The 22,521-nt window shown below is 47.9% G+C and overlaps 1 protein-coding gene across 5 annotated transcripts in view; it reads left to right on the forward strand.

The window, feature by feature from the left end:
* The window catches only part of ADAMTS17 (ADAM metallopeptidase with thrombospondin type 1 motif 17), a 293,369-nt gene that overhangs the window by 229,903 nt on the left and 40,945 nt on the right, over window positions 1-22,521 (forward strand). For 4 of the 5 annotated variants that reach the window (XM_031691884.2, XM_031691886.2, XM_031691885.2 and 1 more), the window contains 3 exons: window positions 5,283-5,440; window positions 8,058-8,217; window positions 11,322-11,457. In XM_031691884.2, the coding sequence (XP_031547744.2) occupies window positions 5,283-5,440; window positions 8,058-8,217; window positions 11,322-11,457 (454 nt within the window). Of the gene's footprint in view, window positions 1-5,282; window positions 5,441-8,057; window positions 8,218-11,321; window positions 11,458-16,209; window positions 16,864-22,521 lie in introns of those variants that run through there. The other variant, XM_072950692.1, reaches the window with a different exon arrangement.

A 22,521-nucleotide genomic window follows, 5' to 3' on the forward strand; every position in this document is an offset into this window, starting at 1 on the left:
ATCAAAGCAGAGCATTTGTCATCATCTTAATAACCCCTGCTGAGTTTCGAGGCCCCCAAATCCTGATTTTAAATCCAAACAAGTCTCAAAATGCTTACAGATGAAGAAAACTTCCATATACCCTTGATGCCCAAGGAGTGAGAGGAACGGGAGCTTAGAGGATGCAAAATGTACTTAATCTGGGGGAGCCTTCTGTAAGAAAAAGGTTACATTATATATAGGGCCTTGGAAAGGACTCACGCACGCAAGGGGCCCCAGAGCTTTGGCCTCCCTGCTTCTCGCAAACCCTGCTTTGTGAAGCTCGCTCTGGGGTGGGGGATCCTGCAGACAAGCCAGGAGTGATCCGCTTTCTCGCTGCCTGGAGCTGACACGGCCCCACAGGTGGTTTTCTCATCACACTCCACACTGAACCTGTTTATTCACCATCAGCAGTGACCTTGATGTTCCAACACACCCTCTGAGGCTGCAGTCTTGCCCTTTGGAAGGAGTGTCAGGTGCTAAATTCTGATTTTCGCAGGAAGTCCCGATTTCTCAGCATGGACCACAGCGCCCTGCAAAGGTTGTATCTTGCTGACCAAATTACTCACACCAGAGTCAGTAGTTTTGAAGTGATTCCCATGCTTCTTGGAACTGCTGATCTCCTTGTAATTCTGCCTCTGAGTTTTCCTCCCGCTGCAAAATACGTGAGATTGTCACCACGATCAGACTGCCCTGACGAAGGAGTGCTGGCTTTCAGACCAGGGGCCGATGGCAGTTGTAAAGCTGTATTTACAGTTCTTGGAAGCTGGCAGCCGCCGTGGAGGCGGCCACAGCAGAGCCTGGCACGTGAAGTTTATTCTTTCTGGGGCCATCAGAGCCCCCCATGCCCAGACCCTGAACTCGTGACAGTGTGAGATTTCACCAGTTCAGCTCCAGATTGGGACCTCCAAAGCAAAGACAGGTGCCTTCAGAAGTCCTGGGAGTGCTCTGGTGGCAGTCTGTGGATGGTAGAGCTGACTGCATCTCTTCCCAGCTCTGCCTTCACTGAGCTCAGGTGGATTACTTGAAAAACTTGAACTCCACCACGGGGCTGCATTTACTCCTGGCATAGCGACAGGCACCGTAAATCTAGGCTGCTTTGCTCAGAGAGCTGGTCGCCAGCTCTGCACTGACTGGCATGTTCCTCCCAGTCCCGCTGTTGGCCTTTTCTAGAGGAACCAGTGAGCCACAGCCTGCCTCTCTCACTTCCCCTCCCCTGTTCCTTGTCCACACTCACTCCTCCACGGCCTCTCCCGCCCACCCTGCAGATCACCTCCCTCGGCCCTCCCCCTACTGACAAGCAGGACCCTGCTCTGGGGATGAGGAGGTGGCACGTCCCCATCCTCAGCCGGCTTTGCATCTGTCCCATGTCTCGCCCGCAGCAGGCGCCTCTGTTGGCAGAAGTGAGGCTTCCCCCGGCGGCCCCCACACCTCTGCACAACATTTCTGTGGATGGTTTTATAATCGGCTCCAGGTGTGCCCTCCTGCACTTTTTCCAGTCCTTCCCTCTCCTGACCTCCCAGATGTTTGACTTTTGGCATGGTGGTGGGGTGGTTTTCAGTTTATAATCCAATAAGTCCTTTTAAAGCACCTTCAAAACAAGGCCAAGTGAGAAAGAGCCACTTCATCCTGAATGAAGTGCCGGACAGGAGCAGGGCCCGGGAGAGAGCGTTAAGGCCTGGATAGGGTGTGCCAGGCCTTCTGAACCTCTGAGGGTATTAGGCTTAAGGATCCTGGGGTGATTTCTAGGAATCCACACCAATAATTTCCTTTCCTAACCTACCCCACCTCTATCATGGTTAGTATTTTTTAAAAACCCGACCTCTAAAAGTCACATATGAGAGCCAAACCCAGTTCTCAATTGCTAAGTATCAGCTTCAGGCACTGCTGGATCCAGGGGCTTAAAATGATCTCAGGGGAAACAGTGTCTCTGTCCTGGCACTGCTGTCGTCTCTCAGTTGACGTTAATCTGGGGGCCTCTTCTTGGGCACTGGCAGACCTAGGCTTATAGCGCGTCTCTGGGCCACCTGTGGAAAGAAAGCTGCTTCTTCCCGAGGTGAAGGAAAGTCTTGGGATCGACTCTTACTGTCCTGGGCTGGGTGATGGGCCCACAGCTGGAGCTGGGCTGGAGTTTGGGGTCAGCCCCATGTGACTCAGGGAAGAACATCTCCCCAGAGGCTCCTCTGGGTTTGTCACTTGAAGGAGAGGAGGATGCCGGGAAAGGGCACCCAGATGTCCACAGCAGCCCTGAGACAGGAACAAGGGCAGGGCACTGAATGTAGGGGCCGGTGGGGCCTGAGCGCGGGCTGAGACCGGAGAAGAGCGGCCGCCCCAGCGCGCCCCTGGTCCCTGTGGGAAGTGGGTTCTCTGGGGTGGTCCCAGCGTGACAGTGGTCAGCATCAGCTTCAAGGAAACTCATTCTGCTCACCTCTCTGACTCCAAGTTACAGGGGTTTGCCACACGCTTCAGTGTCCCCACCCCAGTGACAGTGCCAGTGAGCCTTCTTTCTCCTTCTTCCCCTTCCTAGCCTGTCTGTGTCTCCCGCCTCCTTTTCTCAGTCAAACTTCCGAAAAGAATGTTCCTTCACCTTCCACTTGCTTCTCCACACAGGGCAACGTGCCTCCCACCCTCCATCCCCCTGCACAGAAGCAGATCTGGGCAAGATCAGTTGTGGCCTCCGAGGGCTGGGAGTGACAGCCCCCGCTGCCCACGCGCTTTTCCTGCAGTCACAGCTCAGGGCGCCTCCTGCAGAAGCCCTTCCCCACCCGCCCCAGCCCCTACCCCATCCCTTCAGGCCCACGCAGGCCCTGGGCTCACCTCTGAGCTTATGAAAGTGTATTATGTTTATCTGTTTTCTCACTCCTCCTCTCCAAACACTGAGCCCCCTAGGGCAGGAGCTATGTCTTCAGCACCAGCTCCCAGGCCCTCAGAGAAAGAGGTGAGGGACCGGTCGGCTGCTCCCTGTGCTTCCCTGGCTTGTTTTTACTGAGCCTTTTCTTAGAGGACTCTGGCCCCTCATTTGTCTGTGCTGTGTACTAACTCCCACCAGCCTGTGCTAATTCCAAAAACCAAGTTGACATATGCACGTGCAAGAAACAATTTTCCAAACCTTCAGAGAAATTGAAAGAGCAGCGAACGCCTACATGGCCTTTGCCTAGATACCCCAGTAATTAACATAACCAAACACATTTTCAGGCTTTTAGTGCATTGGAAGCTTTGGAAATCTGTAAGGTTGTTTATTTGTGTAAGAATATATAGAACACGAGACCCCACAGTGTTCCGAGCTCGAAATTTGTTCTCTTTGAGAACATGGGTGACATTTGCACATTTCAGCAGCTGTCTTAAAACCTGACTGATGCTCTAACCTAAGGAATGTGGGGATTAAAATGGCCAGTCTGAGGAGTGTGCTGAGCCTGGTCTGTTCACGTTTGGGTCTCCTTAGTAGCTGTGTGACTCGAGGCAGGTTCCTGACCTCACCTGTGAAGAGGAAAATAACCCTTTTCTTTACCTTAGAGAGTCGTAGGGCAGATTTAGTGGGTAAAAAGCATTCGAGGGAGCTCCGCCAGAGAATGTGCCCCTTAAATGGGGGCTTTGTAGCTTGTGAGAGGAGCAGAAATGTTGAGTATCCCAAGATTCTCACTTCCTTTCAGTAGCCAGGAAATTTCAATAGTGGGTAGAATTTCTGGAAGGGAAGAGCTGGGTTCCAAGCGGTAGAGCGTTCTCTTTTCCAAGCCTTCCCTGGAGCCCCGTCATCCTCGGCCACTCCCTGTGCGCAGCTGCCCTGGATAGGAAACCCCTCCTGGAAGCCACTCTGCTGGAGAGCTGCCCTTCCTCCCCTGCCCTGCTGCTTTGGTTCTCTTGGCCATTCCTGTAAGCACAGGAGCATGCATCCTGACTGTGCATCTCCCCGCCGGGAGCCCGCAGGGACCATTGTTTCCTGGAGACGAGGAAGCAGAGGCCAGCGTCCCACAGCTGCTTGTGGCCTGACTAGGACTGGACCCAGTGGATCCGAACCCAGCCTGGGGCTTGCAGACTCAGGGTTAACTGAAACCGTTTTTGGGTTTCAAGTCTCATTATCCAAAACTGGTACTAACTGTGGGCATTTTATTTCTGGCCTGAGTCATAGAGATGAGGGAATGGGTTAGAACCTGACTTCACTGGTGGTGGACAGAGCCAGGGTCCCGAGGTGACTGGAAGCATCTGGGGCATCAGGGGGTTCCAGCTCCACTTGCAGCGAGCTTGGCGCTGGACTCAGGGTGCTCTGAGTCTCATTTTTCCAGCAACGTAAAGACTTGCTGCCACCTGTTTTCATTTGCCACTTTCTCCTAAATGCCAGAGTATGTTCTCATTCGTTTTTTTCTTTCCTAAATAACAAGACAAATCAAAACACCAGAATTTCACTGCAAAGTGCTCCCACATGGGAACTACATGGCTTTAAACCTGAGGAAACAACAAAAAGTCCCTGGTGAATGAATGATCAGATATGGCTTGTATGGAAAACCGAATCTGTGCCGTGGCCGATCAGGAAAATGACCATTCCTTGTCTCTTTCAACACCTTTTGTACTGAGTGGAAGTGTGAGTGAGCAAAGTGTAAACCTGAATTCCACGGATCCAGGGCTGGGAGCATCCCCGCCACCCACACGGCGTCAGCTGACCTTATGGCCACACCTGTAGGCAGCTTAGGGTTCCAGACTCACATATTTAGTAACAGGACACTTGTTTCTTGAAGGAGCATCGACTTCACTAATGTAGGGCTATCAAATCCCTAAGAGATGTTGGAGTTAGGCTACCCTTGAAAAAGCCCCACGTAGGGAACAGTAAAATGAATTGAATTTTGCTGAAGCTGCAAAACCCATTTTGTAGCCTTGGATGTATTAAAATAGAATCCATTCAGCAGGCAGAAAACCCTCTACTCTGAAAGTTCAGCAAAATGTGATGGGGCTGTGGCTGTCTCCACCAGCTGGCACTCAGCCCCGCACCTCCACCGTGTGAGCTGATTCTCAGACAGCAGCCCATGCTCGAATGTGCGGGAGTCACGACCACTCTCTCTCCAAGGGTTCTGGGGTCATGAGCTGCTTGCTCCTTGTGAGCCAGGCTCCTGTTCTCAGGACACAGGAGGCTCCCTTTCCCTTACTGCGGGCCTCTCTCCTCTCCCCAATGGAGGTGGGAGGGTGAGGCTTCTGACCCAGACGTAGGACACCCAGACTCCCTTCAAGGACAGACTGACTCCCCCTGATTCCATGGTGTTCCGTTTTCTTCTTAGCTCTCAAAGACTCCAGCAAGAGATCCATCAACAGTGACTGGAAGATAGAGCTCCCCGGAGAGTTCCAGATCGCAGGCACGACCGTTCGCTATGTTAGAAGGGGCCTGTGGGAGAAAATTTCTGCCAAGGGACCAACCAAATTGCCGCTGCATTTGATGGTAATATGCTATGCTTTTGTGTTTGTCTTAAGACTGACAGCTCCAAAAGGTCTACCAGTTGACTTCTTCCCTGGGACCCTGGCAGAAAAGACACATGGTTCCTGGTGGCTTACCTGGCCACCTGCTGCTCAGACCTTTCTCTTAGTCTTTTCTTACCTAATCCCTTTCCCCTCTCAAAACCTTGCCCTAGCTCTCTGTTGGCAGAACTCCCATCTTTTTCAAACGGAACTGCCTCCAGGAAGGAAATGCTTAGCCATGTGGCAGCTAGGCAGACTTGGCTTCCTTAAGCAGACAGCCCCACTCAGAGTCTGTGTTTTCATGTCGGATGGCAGAGATCCGCCCCGCAGTTTGTAGATCCACATTGGAAACTACCTTTTGGAAGTGAGCAGTTGACTCTATTTCCAAACCAACATCACTCAGATTTTCCAGACTCGGCTTATAAAAAACATTGAGGAAATGGGGGCGAATCAGGTTCTACTGTGACATTTACTCCCCGGGTGTTCTCAGGAAGCCTGTGCAGTTGGGCGAGATCAGGGCACCCTTGTCTCACCTGTTGTTGCCCCAGAGGACCCCATGCAAACCACTTACACTCCTGGTTGTGCTGCCCTTGAAGAATATTAAAGATCCCCAGGGAAAGGAATGCCACTGTTTCCTTCTCAGAGTCCAGAAGTTCTCGTGTCTAATTTCTGATAGCTTGGAATTACTGATTCTGTATCTCTTTCCAAAACATTGGGATTGTGACAGCTTGTGTGTCTGTAATCAGAGTGCTTGCCAAAGTGTCTCCTAGGAAGTTAGTTCCCCCAGTTAATTTGTGGTCACTGGCAACCTGCAGCTGTTCAAGATTAGGTGACACCCAAAGGATTCCCAAGTCATCTCCCAGGGAATCTCCTGAGGGGACCAGCTCTGCATGTGAGCAGAGATGTCATCCACGATGGCTCTAACCCTGTTCCAATTTCTGATGAGGGCAAAGAAAGCCAGTTTCCACACATGAGATAAACTGTCCGGAAGTCTGTCAGTGCAACACTCAGCCCACTAAGCCTACTGCTGGTGTATCCCTGCCAGTCAATTTCTGGGATCTAAGAACCTGTACCTGAGCCATTTCTCTGTGATTAGATTGTTTCCGAATCTAAGTCATTAGAACAAATCTTCTGGTCTTGATTTAAAAGCAGTCATTCAGAGGGACTAAAAGACGAAGCCAGAGACAAGATAAAATCAATATAGCAACATTACCTGTTAGCATGTGAACTTGCTTTTCTAGCAGACACCAAGATGGGTCTATTTCCTCTCTTTCCCAAAAGCTTTCATAAACTGTGAGTGAATCATCAGCCCATTAAAGCAAGTGCCCAGCCTGGATTCATTCAGACCATGATAAACAAAACTCAGGGAAAACAGCAGTTGTCACCGCTGAAGTGGCAGCCCTCTTGAACGTGAATCTCCTTTCTCTCTTGAAATATGATTGTCACTTCTAGTTTTTAAACCTCGAAATGAGAGGTGCCCCTCAGCCTATAAATAGAAGTCCATTGTCCCCTAACCAGGCTGTGCACACTGCTTTCAGGGTCAGGAGCACTGGCAGAGCCACGGGGACCTGCATTTGAAACCAATTACGCACATGCACACGCAAATTATACGTGGCTACAAAATTGCATGAAATTGGTTTCATATGGATTCTCAATTCACCAGCCTTATTCCCATACTGAGATAATAAAGATCTCTTTTTAAAGAGTTCCTTTTTTCTTTTTTAACTGAAGGCATTTTTCCAAATGCATTACTGCAAGTTTATTTTTTTGGAGCAGTGAATGTTTATTTAGTTCGGGCTGTTCTTAGCACCCCACTCCCACCCTGCACCTCCAGGCCTTGAAAGGGAGGGAGATGTTTGGGACGGAGGGTGGCTCCTGTCACCCTCCGTCCACCTGGCCCACACGGTCCACCTGGCCTTCCCCTAGGCAGGTCCAGCCTCATCCATCTACTCACTGGCTCCCTGCCACTCACTCCCGGCTTTAAGCCCTGAGCCAGGACATCATCATCGTCCTAGTTCCCTTCGCAACAGGAAGGCTCATGCATCCTTGACAGACATCCCCAAGGTTCCCCTGCAATGGGCTGTGTCTACCCTTGAGCCAGCCTCACCCATCACAGTGATACACAGCAGCGGCATGAAGAGTGGTGTTCATTTTCAGAAAAGTAGAGCAACTCTCCTCGTTCAGATGCCTTTTTAGAAAAAGCAGTATCTCTGCGTCTTTCTTGCCTGCAAGGACAGCTTTGCGAGTGACTGTGTGGGAACGGGTACTTTGCACGGAGCAGCTCTCCATGTGAGGCGCAGTTAGAGCCCACAGACTTGCCCATCCCCCAGTTCCTCCTCTAACCCAGTCCTCTCTCCCGTGGGAAAGAGCAGAACTCCCTGCCAGTGGTTCACAGGTGCTCCTGCTCCCGGGTTGAGTCTCTGGAGAACCCAAGACTGAAATAAAGAAGTGCCCCTCAATTGAACCTGTTTGGAGACCCCGAAAAGAGCTGGTTATCCCTGGTAGGGAGACAGCCACAGCACAGCTTGGCTTGCAGATTCAGCAATCCTGTTGGCTTTTGCTTGATTTTAAAATGGCCTTGTATTTTGCTGCTGATCCAGGTGTTGTTATTTCACGACCAAAATTATGGAATTCATTACGAATACACCATTCCTGTAAACTACACTGCTGAGAATCAAAGTGAACCGGAAAAACCCCAGGACTCCTTGTTCATCTGGACCCACAGCGGCTGGGAAGGGTGCAGCGTGCAGTGCGGAGGAGGTGAGCAGCGCGGTCGTGGGCTCACTGGCTGGGGGGTTTTGTCAAAGGAGGAAAGAGCGAATTCGGGACATTCCAAGGCCAGCGCACGGAACATGGGAAAAGCTGGCCACACACCTGTATTTCCATGGGAATGTAACCACGTCCCACTGCAGATCTCTCTGCAAAACACTTGGGTGGAGTTTCCAGACTCCTGCAGGTTAGAGCTGTGCCCACATGGCTGCTTTGCACAGGACCCTTGGGCTCTGATCTGAGTTTGAGCTTGGCTATGTCACAAGTGTGACAGGTGACCCTGGGAATGAACAGGACAGGCCTTCCTCTGTTGCCATTTCATAGAGGGGTACCAGAAGATGTTTCTGACCCTAAAATACCCTTCCCTCTTTGCCACAGTCACCAGTGGGTATATAGTGGAACCAACAGTAATACAATGGAAAGAAAAACCCATCAAAGTCCAGTGAACCTTTCAGAGCATGAGTCCTGACTTCGTGACTTGCCTCCATGTTTTAGCAAATGACTTACCCTCTCTGCACCTACATTTCCTCACCTCTGAGACTGGATGTTCGGCCCTCACACCCACTGCAAGGAGGAAACTGTCATACACAAAAATCAGTATGAACAAAAGGCATTGTAGTCTGTTACTGTGTTGTTCAGGAGGAACAGGAAAGAGAATGTGGGGCGAGAGGATGGCCATGTCCCAGGTCTCAGTTGAGTCCCTGGGATGTGCCCCACCAAGTGAGGGCCCTTGGCTTCACGCAGGAAAGAATTCAAGAGTGAGCCACAGTTGAGTAAACGTAGATTTATTCAGAGAGAGCCATAGACAGAGGACAGGCTGTCTCCGAAGGCAAGAGAAAGGCCACAAGGTGTGGGTGTTGGGTGCTCAATGTAAAGTAAAAGCAGATACACACTCCATAGAGAGCGATCCATCTCATTCAGAAGGTAGAGTGGCCACCATGTGCGGTGTTGCTAGTTTTTATGGACTCGGTAACTTCCTATGCTAACAAGTGCTAAGATTATTCCAACTTCTTGGGGAGGGGTGGTGGTTCCCAGGAACTGGGCTGCCACTCACTCTTTGACCTTTTATGGTCAATCTCGAAATTGTCATGGCGCCTGTGCGAGTGCCATGTACCATGTTAATACATTACCATGAGGGTATAATGAAGCTCAAAGTCTACTGGAAGTCAAATCTCCCACAATCTTGGGCCTCAAGGCCTTTTTGGAGTTGGATCTTCCGCCATCTTGGTGTTAATGGCTGTGTCATTCTTTGAATGGCCGTGCCCTTCCCCCTTCCTTCCTGTCTCAGAAGCTTTCTGAACTCTTAGGCAGCAGCCCCTTAGTACAGTGTACTCTGTCACCCTGACAGACACACAGCGGGGTCATGGAGGTGGGGTGCAGGCTGGGTGGATTTTGATGGGCACCGAGTTAGGACAAAAGGTTGACCTTGACTCTGGAACGCCAACCCAGAGGGTGTGCTAGCAGCGTGGAACAGGGGCACAGCCTCACCAGCACTCAGCTTTGCCTGGCTCCTGACCGTGAAGGTGATGTTTGTCAGATATCCAATATGTAGAGACTCGTTTACCATTAAAGTGACTTGTCCCACTTCTCGGGGGTAGGAATTATAGCCATAGCATAACCGGACCCGTCAGACACTTGCCAGGGTCAGATAGGAATCCCTTCCCTCTTCTGCACATCTTGGCTGACTGCCTCCACTGTTTGTTCTCAGCCTCTTCCTCAAGCAGCCCTGTAGGAGGTGACACAGTCTCAAGATCCCACTGTCAGCCCCGTCATCCTTCCACGCTGCCCATATCCCTGATTGCACCAGACTTTCCCTTGGGGGCAACTTACTGCAAACTGAGCATGGCCCCAGTGGGAGAGTTAGCAGGCCCCCGTCACCTCAGGGGAGAGGGGCTGCCGTCTGCTGCTGTCAGCCCTGGCCCAATGGCGTCCTTTTACATCACTGATGACTCCCAGCTCCCTGACCTGCAGCCCTAACTGAAATCTGGTTTGAGGCAGCTGTATGCTTTTTATGCTGACACAAGTTTAGGGCTCCATAATTTTGAGTCATTCCCACATGACAGATTCCCCAGGAGACAGACCCAAGGAGCCTGGGATCCATAAAGTTGTACTTGACAGCCTGTTAACCTTTGATTGTGACACTTCCCAAATGATTATAATGACAGTAAGGATGTAGCTAACCTGAAGAGTTAACCCCTCCCAGGCTCTGTTCTAAACACTTTATATGCATCAATCAATTCCTTTTGACCATCCCTGAAGCACCCTAAGGCAGAGGGAAGTGAAGTGAATCAGTTCAGTAGAGGAGACGAAGGCACAGAAACATGGTCCATACTATGATCGCAGTGCTAGTGATCAAGTCAAATTTGAACCCAGACAGCCTCGCTCCAGAGGCTGCCCACCTCGCTCCCAACCATTCTCCACCACCTACCCTCCCAGCAAAGTCATGACCAAGCAGCGGGAGGGTGCTTTGGGAACTCCCAAGAGAATGACTACATCCAACCGGGGTGACCGGTCAGGGAAGCTTCCCAAGAGCAGGTGATGCTGGGCATGAGTAGCAGTTGATGGGCAGGTGAATTCTCAGGTTGGCGGTGGACTGCCTGCCTGCAGGATGCAGGTCTGTGTCCTTCAGACTAGCCTTCCTGTTTCTCACTTCTCTCCAGCGAGTAGGGATTCTGTAATAGATAGCCATCATTTCTGGTGAGGGCTGATGTACAGGTATTTGATCAAGACCATAGACTTTAAACATCTAATGAACAGAGGTAGAGATTGGCAATTTTTGTTGGAAATTAAAGACCCAAATCAGAACTTTGGCCTCAGTGAATCCCAAGCTGTCCAAGGACACAGCTGATCTGAAGTGTTGCTTCTTTCTGATCCTGTTCTGGAATCTTTCTCCTGCCCCGTGCTGCCCCTGCATGTCTTATACACCCTCATCCCTGAGATTCTCCCTCTCTGTCAAACAATAAGACGTGACAACAGTCACCGTAAATGACAAACTGACCAAAAGATGTACCTGAACACTCCTCCGTGAGGTGACTGAATGGCCTTTCCAGGTGAGTGTACCACAGCCTCTCAGTTCTGTGTGGTCTGGTTTCCAGGGGAACGCAGAACCATCGTGTCCTGCACAAGAATTATCAACAAGACCACGACTCTGGTGAATGACAGTGACTGCCCTCAAGCGAGCCGGCCAGAGCCCCAGGTCCGAAGGTGCAACTCCCACCCATGCCAGTCACGGTAAGCAGCTGTGTTCTCCACCTTGGACCCTCCAGGATCAGGGCACCAGCATGCGGGGACGGGGTTGGGGGGGGCAGTGATACATTTTAATGCCACAGTCCTGCTTGGTGTTCCATTGTCATTGCTGAGTGATTTCTGAAATTCTGGCTAAGTCGGAACTTTGATGGAAGTATATAGTCCTCTCTGTAAGGCATCTTATAGGAGGCCATTAAGAACATCTCATGGAAAAAAAAAAAAAGCCATCTCCTCACACTTTCAAATGGTACACGTCACCTCCTCCCCCAAGTTACGTTGTCTTGGAGAAGAAGGAAAGAAAGTCAGAGTGTGAGTACCCATGAGTAAGTGTGCACAGGTTAGTTTTTGTGATTGGTTTGTTTCAGTGGCTGAAATTAACATCAGAAGGTTATTTATTATTTGGGACCCATCAGAACTTCTTTTTCCAACCCCAGCTTTCATGGTCATGTAACTCATGTGCTCCAAAGTGAATTCTCTTGGGCTGTCAGCCAAGATGAATTGTGTGAAATGTGTTCGTCAGTTAAGCCGCCTTATTTCTGTTTTAGTGGGACTTTGCATATGACTCTGCTGTATTGCGTAATATCACTCCTGGCCTCCCGTTCTGCCCTGGGTTGAGGTGCATGGTTTCTATTTTGTGGTTCTGTGCAGCAGGTGAAGGCATGTTTAGCTTTTGTCAAGAGGCTGGACTTTTGACCTGGCAGCTTTTAGGGCTTCTTCACCTCAATTTGTACCACTCGTCTGGTGCAGAAATTTCACAGAGCATTTAATTTTTCCACCAACCCTTGTTTCTTTGTCAGACTGGTTGTATTTGTGTGAATGAGAGAGGGAAGACAGGAGGGAAATCGAGATGAGACTTTCTTCATTGGTTTTATGTGGTCCTTGGCAAATTAAGAATGAAATTCTACCCTTGTGCTGAAAGCCATGAGGAGCATGGCTCAATTCAGGAAGTCTTGAGCATCTTGGGTGTGAGCAACCCTCCAACAAACCCATCCAGCAATCAATCACACAGTCACACGCACATGGGACCAAAGAAGGAAGGACTTGCCACTCTAAAGACACAAGGATTAGACAGGCCATAGTCTCTTCTCCTGAAAGCAGAGAAAACCTGACTCTTGTGATATGGTTAGAAAGTGGGGTAAGTGACAGAGACTTACTCTAGAAGAGGAGAGGTCAGCATGGGTTCAAGGGCATGACCAAACAAGAAAGATCCTAGGCATCCATTGAAGAATTATATTTTTCAAGAATTCATTCATGTTTTCAAGCTGTTTTAGTATCAAATTATTTCCTATGCTCAGGAGTGAAATACATGAAACATGAAGTCAGAATTGCTCTGATTGGATTGAGACACATATATGATGGGGAAGAGTAGCCTAGAGCACTCCACCTTCCCCTCAGCTTGTGGTAGGCCCCCTGGCACCTCTGTGAAACACCAAGGAATAAAGTTTAAAAATTGTCAGTCAAGAAAAATACCATATGAGATCGCTCATATGTGGAATCTAAAAAACAAAAACAAACAAACAAACAAAAACAAAGCATAAATACAGGACAGAAATAGACTCATGGACAGAGAATACAGACTTGTGGTTACCGGGGGGGGGGGGTAGAGGGTGGGAAGGGATAGACTGGGATTTCAAAATTGTAGAAATTGTGCTGAACACTGGAATTTGACACAACACTGTAAAATGATTATGAATCAATAAAAAATGTAAAAAAAAAATTGTCAGTCAAGGATGCTGCTTCCCATAAGGATGGAGTAGCTTGTTTTGGACCGATCCTCAGCTTTTTCCTAGAATGGTACTCTAGAGCTGTGCTGATGAACGTGGTAGCCACTAGCCAGTCCAAATCAAAATATGCTGTAAATGTAAAATGTGTACCAGATTTCAAAGATTTGGTATGGAGATTGTAAAATATCTTTGGTTACATGTTGAAATAATGATATTTTTGGATACATTGGGTCATTGTATCCAAATACATGGATTACATGTTGAAATAGTTATATTTTTGATACATTGGGTCACATAAAATATATTATTATTCTTTATTAATATATTAAAGTCACCTGTTCCTTTTACTTTTTTAATGTGAATAGTAGAAAATTAAAATTACATATGTGGCTCACATTTTATTTCTATTGAACAGCACTGCTATAGATTAACATAGCATTCACAATGCTCAGAATACAATCCAAAATTACTAGACATACAAAGAAACAGAAAAATATGACCCATACTCGAGAGACAAGGCAATTGATGGACACTGACTCCAAGATTACATATAGGTTGGGATTAGCAGACAAGAGTTTCAAAGCAGCTGTTATAATTATGCTCAAAGATGTAAGGAAAAATATGACCGTAATCAGTGAGCATATATGAAATTTTATCAGACAAAAAGACACTCTGCTGAAAAAGAACCAAATTTTAGAACTGAAAAAGACCATATCTAAAATGTTTTTTAAAAATCACTTGATGGGTCTAACAGATTGGAGATAATGGAAAAAAAGATCAGTAAACTTGAAGATGGAGGAATAGAAATTTTCCAGTCTGGAAAATGGAAAGAAAAGACTGTGGTGATGACAGAAACTCAAGTGACCTGTGGAGCAGTGTCAGCCATTTTAACATAAGTATAATTGGAGTCACAGAGGGAGATGAGAGGGAGAATGGAGCAGAAAATCAAGCTGACAACAATCAAGAATTCCCCAGATTTAGTAAAAGATGGATTAGAGGTCTTGAGTATTTCACCTAGATTCCAGGTGAATTCAAAGCTCCATAGCAAAGTCCTCTGACCATTATACCAAGTGGACCAGTGTAGCACCTTTATGATTTTGCCACCCATAGATTTTCCAGGAGAGGACTCTGTTGCACTACAAAATTAACCAGAAAATTGTGTAGGAAAACACCTGCAAAAAAGTCACATGAACAAGCATGAGTTAACAAGGGTGAAAACTCTATATATTGTTGCTACAGAGCTGCTGTAAGCCTGGAGGACATCGAGCTTGTGTGTGCTCACAGAGCCCAGCCCTGCAGTCTCACCATGTTCGAACACGAGTTCAAGCCAAACACCCTTTAGATGAAAAGCAACTTCAGAAGCACATTCTTAGTGTCTTCTTAGGACAAGGGTCAGCAAACTTTTTCTGTAAAGGGCTAAATAGAAAAATTTTTTGCTTTGTGGGTTACATACAATCTCTGCTATCTGTTTTTTGTTTGTTTGTTTGTTTTATAACCGCTTTAAACATGTAAAAAAACCGTTCTTAGCTCCTAGGCTGTGCAGGCCGCAGGCTGGACTTGGTCCATGAGTGCTGGCTTGCTGGCACTGCCTTAGGTTACTCCCTACCCTTGTTTTGCCCACTGAGATGTTGGGACCACAGCCTGAGCATGAGCCCGAACTCTGCAGGTACCGCCTCAGGGAAGGCATCCTCTCATTATACAAAGGGGGGGACATTGTTATACGGAATGACTTTTTATCACCCAATTATTCAGTACTGTTTTTAAAACTATCCAGCATGACCCTGGTACACAGTACAGCCAGTAATTTCATTCATTCAACCTGTGTTTATGGGGCATCTTCTCAGTCACCAGGACATGTTCTAGGTACCAAGGTATTTAGAGGTGAGAAGACAGGCAAGCTCTCTGCTCTCAGGTAACTTAATAAATGTTAGGTTCTTCCCTCCCGCCACTTTCCCCTTTCTGTCCCGTCCCCTTTCATTTCCTTCCCGACTCTGTAAAATCATGCAGATTAGCCTTAAAGGATGAATGGCATTTCCAAAAGCAGAGGAGAAAATAAATTTGGTAAAAGACAAGTCAGCACCTGGAATTTGCCTCAGAGCCTAGAAATGACATGTCTGGGTGCCTGCTTTATAGTCTGATTTTATTTACTCATTTGTTTATTTGTGTATTTTGAACCAACTGACTTGATACTGTTCCTTGAAGTGGACACATGAAAATGAAAGAGCATGACTCATCAAAGAGTCTTTATTGCTTGGCTAAAGAAATGTGTGCTCTTATAGATTTTAAAATTATTGCAGATGCTAGTTTTACTTATTTACAAACACATGCACAGTACACCTATATGTATATGTATGATGTGCAGATATTGTGTATATACATATGCACACATGATAATTTGAACCATTGCATAGCACAATCTAGTTGTCATGAGTATTTCTTAAAAACATACAATCATATGGACTTGGGTTAGTAAGTGAAGCAAAGTGAAGAGATTGACCTTAAAAAATGAGTGCTAGACAATCGGAAAGAGATGTAATTCATAAGTAAAAGCTGAACTTGAGTCACGGGGTGGTGTTTGGGGAAGTTAATTACAGGCCCTGGAGGAAAAAAAAAGGCTGCTTCAGAGGATGGGGGTGGGCATGATGGGAAAACAGAGCCTGTAACCTGGAAGAGGAGCCCAAGAAGCCAGCGGTGTAAACTTGATTGAAGAAGCCAGAATGCAGCCGGCTGTTGAATCTGGCGAGGTGCGAGAGCCTTTCTATATTATTGTTACTCTTTGACCTTTAAAACAACAGAGATGGTTGTCTTTTTCCCTTGTTTTTCTTTATTCCCCCTGATCTCCCTTTCATTTTCTTCAACCCTTTTTTTTTTTTTCCGCTGAGTTCCCGACAGTTTCCTTTACCTTCCCATCTCACACCATTAACACCTCTTTACTCTAATCCTGCCCCTCGCTCTGTGGATCCTGCTCCCAAACCCTGCCATAACCATGTGGAATCTGGAATCTGACACGCAGGGCAGAAGGCCTCTCTCCAGCATCCTGCACACCAACTCAAACACATCGGCAAACCTGGACCTGACATTGGCAGGAGAGGCAGAAATCACAGATCAGCTCAGCTGTTATGACTGTGGCCGGCAGCCCTCACCTTGCTGACCACAGTCTGCAGGGAAGAGGCCCTGCCATCATCTGGCTTCCAAAGAGTAACCCTGTGCGCCAGCTCCTTGAGACCCCGTTCCAGATGGCCCCGGAGCAGGGAGGGTGGGGTATGACAGGGAGATGGGCTCAGTTTGGAACACATGGCTCATGCTTCACCAGATTTAATGTTTTTTTCAATCTTTAGAGTTTCTTGGCTACTTGAAAAGGCCATTCGGAGCTATTAGATATTTCCCTATAGTATTTATGATTTGAACTTCTTCCCAGGCAGTACAGACTGTCCTGTGCATTGAATTAGGGGGATTCAGAAAAGAATATTCAGTCTCTTACTGGCAATCGAATTGAATAGTCATCTGCAAGGAGGTGTATTTGGATTTTAAATTTGTCCTCTTTGCTCAATTATTTTAGCCAGTTTGCCTTATTTTAGGTTAAAACTGAATGGAATCCCTCATGTTTTTAGGAAAGCATGTTCTGTGTGTGTATGTGATCATGACTTAAGAATGAAGCCTGTAACATGTGGCTCTTAAGGTGCAGCCAAAGTCTGAAAGATACCATTGTTTAATTCATTTCTAGCTCGTCTGAAACTTAGAGCTTTTCTTTCCTGCTTGCCTCCAAAATAAAATAGGTAAATTTAATTTTCACTCCTCTGCTCACTGTGCCTTGGATATGAGAGTCTGGAGGAGAGCACCCTTGGCACTGCCCACCCCATGTGGCAGATCAGGAGCCCTCAGCTCAGGACCTCATGGTGGCGAGGGCAGGACCTCATGGTGGCAAGGGCAAGGCCTGGAGATGTACGTCCTCACAGGTCCGCAGTAACAGCCTAGGAACCTGTAGAGTGGGGTTCTCATCTCTCAGGCTCAGTCCACTCTCCAGACATTTGGGATGAGGGGTGGCCCCCAATCCTTGTGAAAAATAGAAAAGAATGCCCGAAGTGGAAAAAATGGTGAATGACACTACTCAAATTCTAGAACCTCACTTGTATTTAAATTAAATAGTAAGGTTTTGAAGCCTTTTCTTATTTGTCTATAGTAAGAAACATTCCGGATGAAGAAAGAAGGCATTTCAGAGTCTTGTCTTGAATTTAAATCTTCTGTTTTCTTCTTTTCCTTCATGCTTAAATCCTTTGATCATTTGAACACCCTTCCCTTTGATCATTACAGAGGACAAGAGAATTTCCAGATACCAGTTTCACAGGTAACAGAATTCTCCTGTTGAGTAATGCTTTGCATGTGGACCCTGGGACCCATTAAGAAGTCCTTCTCTTTTCCTGACTTTTCTGAGTTATAAAATATAAAGCGCATTAAGCACTAGATGTTTGCATTTGATTTTTATGTCACAATGACTGGAAAGGAAAGGTAAATGGAAAAGTTGAAACTCAGTCTGAGGAGCAAAACCAAAAACCACAAAGATCACAGTGATCTATCAGGAACCAAGGGGTAGTGTGTATTCTCCAGGTTCTGGTAGAAACATCAGATCATAGGATAGAGGGAGGAAGGTCTCCATGGTTACACAAGAAAGGGAAATGCTGGGCTACACGGAGCTGTGTGGGGTTTTTAACTCCCCGGTCCCTCACCAGCACACTTTTGAGGCATCACTGTGCACTGTGACTCACTGTGAGAGCACTGCAATTAGAGTCTTTCTCCAGGAGAATTTTTATCTTGGAAGCCACCCTTCCTAGAGCTTCTAGAGACAGGTGCTCCTGGCAGAAGGCTTAAGGTGCTACTACCCTGCAAGGTGAGCTGCTCAGGGTGATCCTGCGCCTCCACCAAAAAAGTACACTCGGCTGACCTCTTCCTCCTGCTGAAGAGATGGTCAAGCGTGGTGACAGGCAGGAGACCACCCGGCTAGCTAATGACATGGCTGCAGATGGAACCAGACTCCCACCTGCTCTGGAGTCTTGGAAATGCAAAGGCGGTGACCTGGGACCACCAACTTCTAAAACTCCCTGGGTTTTATCTTTCGTGAATCAAAATGCTAGACTCAAAAAAATGGGCACATCGAGGTTCTTTGATTCCAGACAACAGAAACTGCATCTAAAACTGTACCAAAAAGACAGGAGTATAGAGAAAGGATGTGGAGTAGCTCCCAAAATTGAAGAGATGCTGAAGAGGATATTGGAGAGAGCATCTCAGAGGCAGCTCCAGCAGACAGGCTCTGCAGGGCACTCGCTGTGTGCGCTGTGCCTCCCCTCCACTGAGAGCCCAGCTTCCTGGAGGAGGTCTAATCAGCCTGGTTTGGCTCACATGCTCTCCAGGGACGTGGTGTAGACACCTAAAAGAAAACCAAGGTATTCTCACCAGAAAAAGGAAGACGACACTGGGCAGGCAAAAGCAGCAGACGTGTCCTCAGCCCCGAACACGTAGCGACACGCTGACGTCATGATCAAACCGAGACGAGGAAAGCCCGTCCAGCGGACTCTGTCCAGCCAGGACGAGCGCCGGCAAGCCTGTTAGCAGGAGGGCTACTGTACTGGAAAATTCCTGTGTCCTGGTAAGAAAGGCCGCCTGACGGGAATGTTACTCTTGGACGTGAACTTTCAGCATCAGCAGCCGTATGATTCTCAAAGCATGAGAGTTTTTTTCCGAGCTCTTAGTGCCTGGGTGTGGTACAACCTGTTACCAAACCCGGGCTTCTCCTGGTTATTTTAACCCCCAAGTTGTACCAACACCAGTGCCAGTTCCTGGAGGGTAACCTGGTTGGGTGTGATGGCTGAAAAGAAATGTCACTGGGGCCGGTGGTCTCATCAGCTGCTGGTCAAGCTCATTCACTGTCCTTCTGCTTCTTTGCTGTGAATCAGTTTGTTCCTATAAATCCCAGAGAAACTTTTTTTCCTCTCAGAAGAATATTCGAAATTCATTTATCATAAAAGTGAGAATCTTGAAACTGAGGACTTGTATCCTTCTTGAGAAGATGGAAATTACGGCGGCAGCAGGAATCCAGCGTGGGGCGGGAGTGAGCCAGTCTGTTCCTGCCTGTCAGCAATAAAGGGGGGCTGGGAAGTTGGTGTAGTCACCCATTTTACAGATGAAGACTTCGAGACACTTGGTTGTTAGGCAGTTTACCCAAGGTCATTGCCCACAGCAAGTAGAACTCAAACCAGTTATCCTGCTTAAGTCTTACATACTTTCTGCTACACCATTCTAAATTAGTGCTACACCATTTTAAAAACAGTACAACCTGCTTCTACCATGGATGAGAAAGGACCCTTTGGGATCAGGGCCCTCTTAAATAGTTATTTTAAAGTGGGCGAGAGAAGTCAGCGAGGGCAATGGAGTGGCCTTGGGCTCAGAAGGAGATTGAGAGGAACCGTGGTGCCTCCTTTATCTGGAAGTGAAACATGCAGTTTTAAAATGAAAGCCGAGAACGGTTTTGCTAAATGCGTAGTTGGTCTGTTTTCTGGCTTGTTCTGAGCGTTATCTGGACCCAGGCTGGAAAAGAAATGAAAACACAGGAATTCAGCTGTCTCAGATGAGGGGTTCAGATGTGAGGGTGGTTTCCCAGGAGGCCTGGGTGTGCAGAGTGTCAGGGGACAGGGGGAAGTGCTTGCAAGCTGCCATCCTATGAAGACTGAGACGACCCCCTGCGGACCCCCAGCCAGGGGACGTTGGGCTCAGAGAGGCTGGGAGGGGCCGTTACTCTCTCCCAGTCATTGCCGAGGGAGCAGTGGCACAAGTTAAAGGGACTGGACAGGTAAGAGGTCTTCTGTGGCCCAGGCCCAGGATTCTCAGGGTAAGAAACCAAACCTGCCCATTCAGGGTTCAAACCCACAGCTTCTGACACCTCCAGTGTGTCCACTGGGACCAAACAATAAATTCACCTGGGCCAAATGCCGTGTGTGGGCAGGATACCTGTGTCAGCCCTTTGTTTACTGTCCTCCTTTTTCTTCCGCACAAGGTTAAGGACCTTGTTGGCGACCAATTCACTCTGCACCTACCGTGTGCCAAACTTAGGTATGCCGCTGCTGTCTCCCCAGTGCCCAACAGCTCCTAGGGTTTAGGAGGGCTGGCAAGTCATTTGGACAGATGGATGAACTGTTTCGTACAGCTAGAGGGAAAGCGCCTTGGCCAGCCCAGAATTTCTCACCTCTGTGGTGGGTGGCATTGTGTTGAAAATGCAGGTTCATTCCAGCACCATGAGTGTTTACGTGCTGGGGGGCAGATGTCTGGCCTGGACAGATGTTCCTTTGACAGAAGGGTAAAGTCAGGGGCTGGCTTGGGACCCTGGTGTGGTTTGATTGTCCCCTGGTTTTAAGTCATTCACCTCCCCCCTCAGCACAGTCAGTGGTGGGCTTATCCAGGCTGTGTCCTGCCCACAGCCCACTTTGATGTGACCTTGCTCTGACTCCAACTTTGACTTGACCCCAGACCCTCCCAGTAGCCCTTCTCACTCCACCCTCAGCTCCTGCAGAAATCTCTTAAATCCTTCCTTCAGCCAGTCCTGCTTTACTATGGCCTTTATTCAAATAGATGTGTTTTAAAGTTAGGAACAAAAGATCATTAATCTTTACTATGTAAGGGAACCAAGGCACACAGTTTGCTAGGCTCAGCAGCTGATCAGGAAAAGAATGCTCTCTCCATGTAGCCTAGAGTTACTGAGGTCAGGGACTCGATGGTCAAGACAACCATGGGTTTGGGCCCCAGATCCACCTCTGGCTGCAGGCAAACTCATGAGCAAGTTACCTGATCCCGCCCTCTAGAAACTGGGAAATTAGACCCTCTCTCATAGAAGTCTTGAGATGATTAGGTGAAGTAATGCCTATAAATTCCTCCGTCTCGAGTAAGCACTCGGTGAACGCTAGCCAAAACCATCATCACTGCTCAGCTGCAAAACTGTATTAATGATAAACATCAGCCAGCTGTTGGACCCTAGCACTTTATGTGTTATCCATCATTTCTTAAGACACCACATGTGCGTGCACGTACACCCACCCACACACACACACATACACACTCACACACTCTTTTAATGCAGTGTGTTACTACATAATTTAAATAACCCATGCTGGTATTTTCCAGGTAATGAAGGTTTGGGGGAAGGCCCTAGTGTATGCTAACTTTCCCCTTTGTCAGAACAAGTTTATATAACATATATATTTCAGAGTAAATTAAAACAACAGAGTAATCTCCAGTGGTTCATTTCTAACCTCGTGCATGTTTCTGAGCTCTATATTTGTGGACTTCAGATGTTATTATCAGCAGGCCAGGGGTAGGACTTGGGGGAGCAAAGGGGATTATTAACATCCCTCAGACCCCAGGTCGGGTTACAGCTCGGTGCCTGGCTGGAAGCTTCACAGATGTGTAGAGCCACGGTGGCTCATTATAAGGCGGGCTGGAGAGGTGGTGGGAGTTCGAGTAATGAAGTTACACTTGACGTGGGTGCATCCTGCCAGCACCTCTGCCTGCTAACCTGTGTTTGGATCTGAATACCACTGAAGGAAGGAGCCTGGTGAAACCCAAGTACATAATTTCCAAGAAGAATTCCTTAAGGCATTAAGAGCAGAAATTAGCACCTCAGAGGTAATGAGTGTGCTCTGGCGCACACCAAGCATGTAGCTCCATTGTGCTTTCCCTTCCGCGACTCCTGATCTGCTTCCTGGGAAGGGAGCACTCCCTGGCCACTTGAAGAGAGCTTTACACTAAATCTTGAGAGCAGGGAGGGAAAAACTTTCAGCTGCACCTGCCCAGTGAGTTGTTAAGGAGGACAAAGGGTGACCTAAGAGCTAACCATTCTCAGAGAGCCAGGCAGAAACTAGACATGGGCCCCAGGAGATGATTCTTATAGCATGTGCAGTGGTTCTCCTGCACCACCACCCACTGGGGTCTTGTTGACCGACAGAGTACTGGGCCCACCCCCAGACTTGGTGGTCCAGTTACCACACAGAGAGCCACTGACATGTGATAACAAAAGTGACTTGAAATTTTAACTCAAGAAGTATGATGAGAACAACCAAGGTTGGTGAATTGTGTCCCATGACTTGAATTTGACAGCAGATGCAAAAATCCTCTAGTAGAAAGAGTGTGTGGCTAATCTGGATAGTCAATTATCTCATCTTCGGAGGCCTGGAGGAATGGAAGACCCAGAGCCCAGACCACTGAGGGGAGAGGCCAGCTGGGACCAGAGACCCACCCAAGTTGGATGCAGGCTGGACCCTCAAGGAAGCCTTGCTCTCCAGAG

This window comes from Vicugna pacos, chromosome 27 (assembly GCF_048564905.1).
Source record: "Vicugna pacos chromosome 27, VicPac4, whole genome shotgun sequence".
In the NCBI taxonomy this organism is placed as follows: domain Eukaryota; kingdom Metazoa; phylum Chordata; class Mammalia; order Artiodactyla; family Camelidae; genus Vicugna; species Vicugna pacos.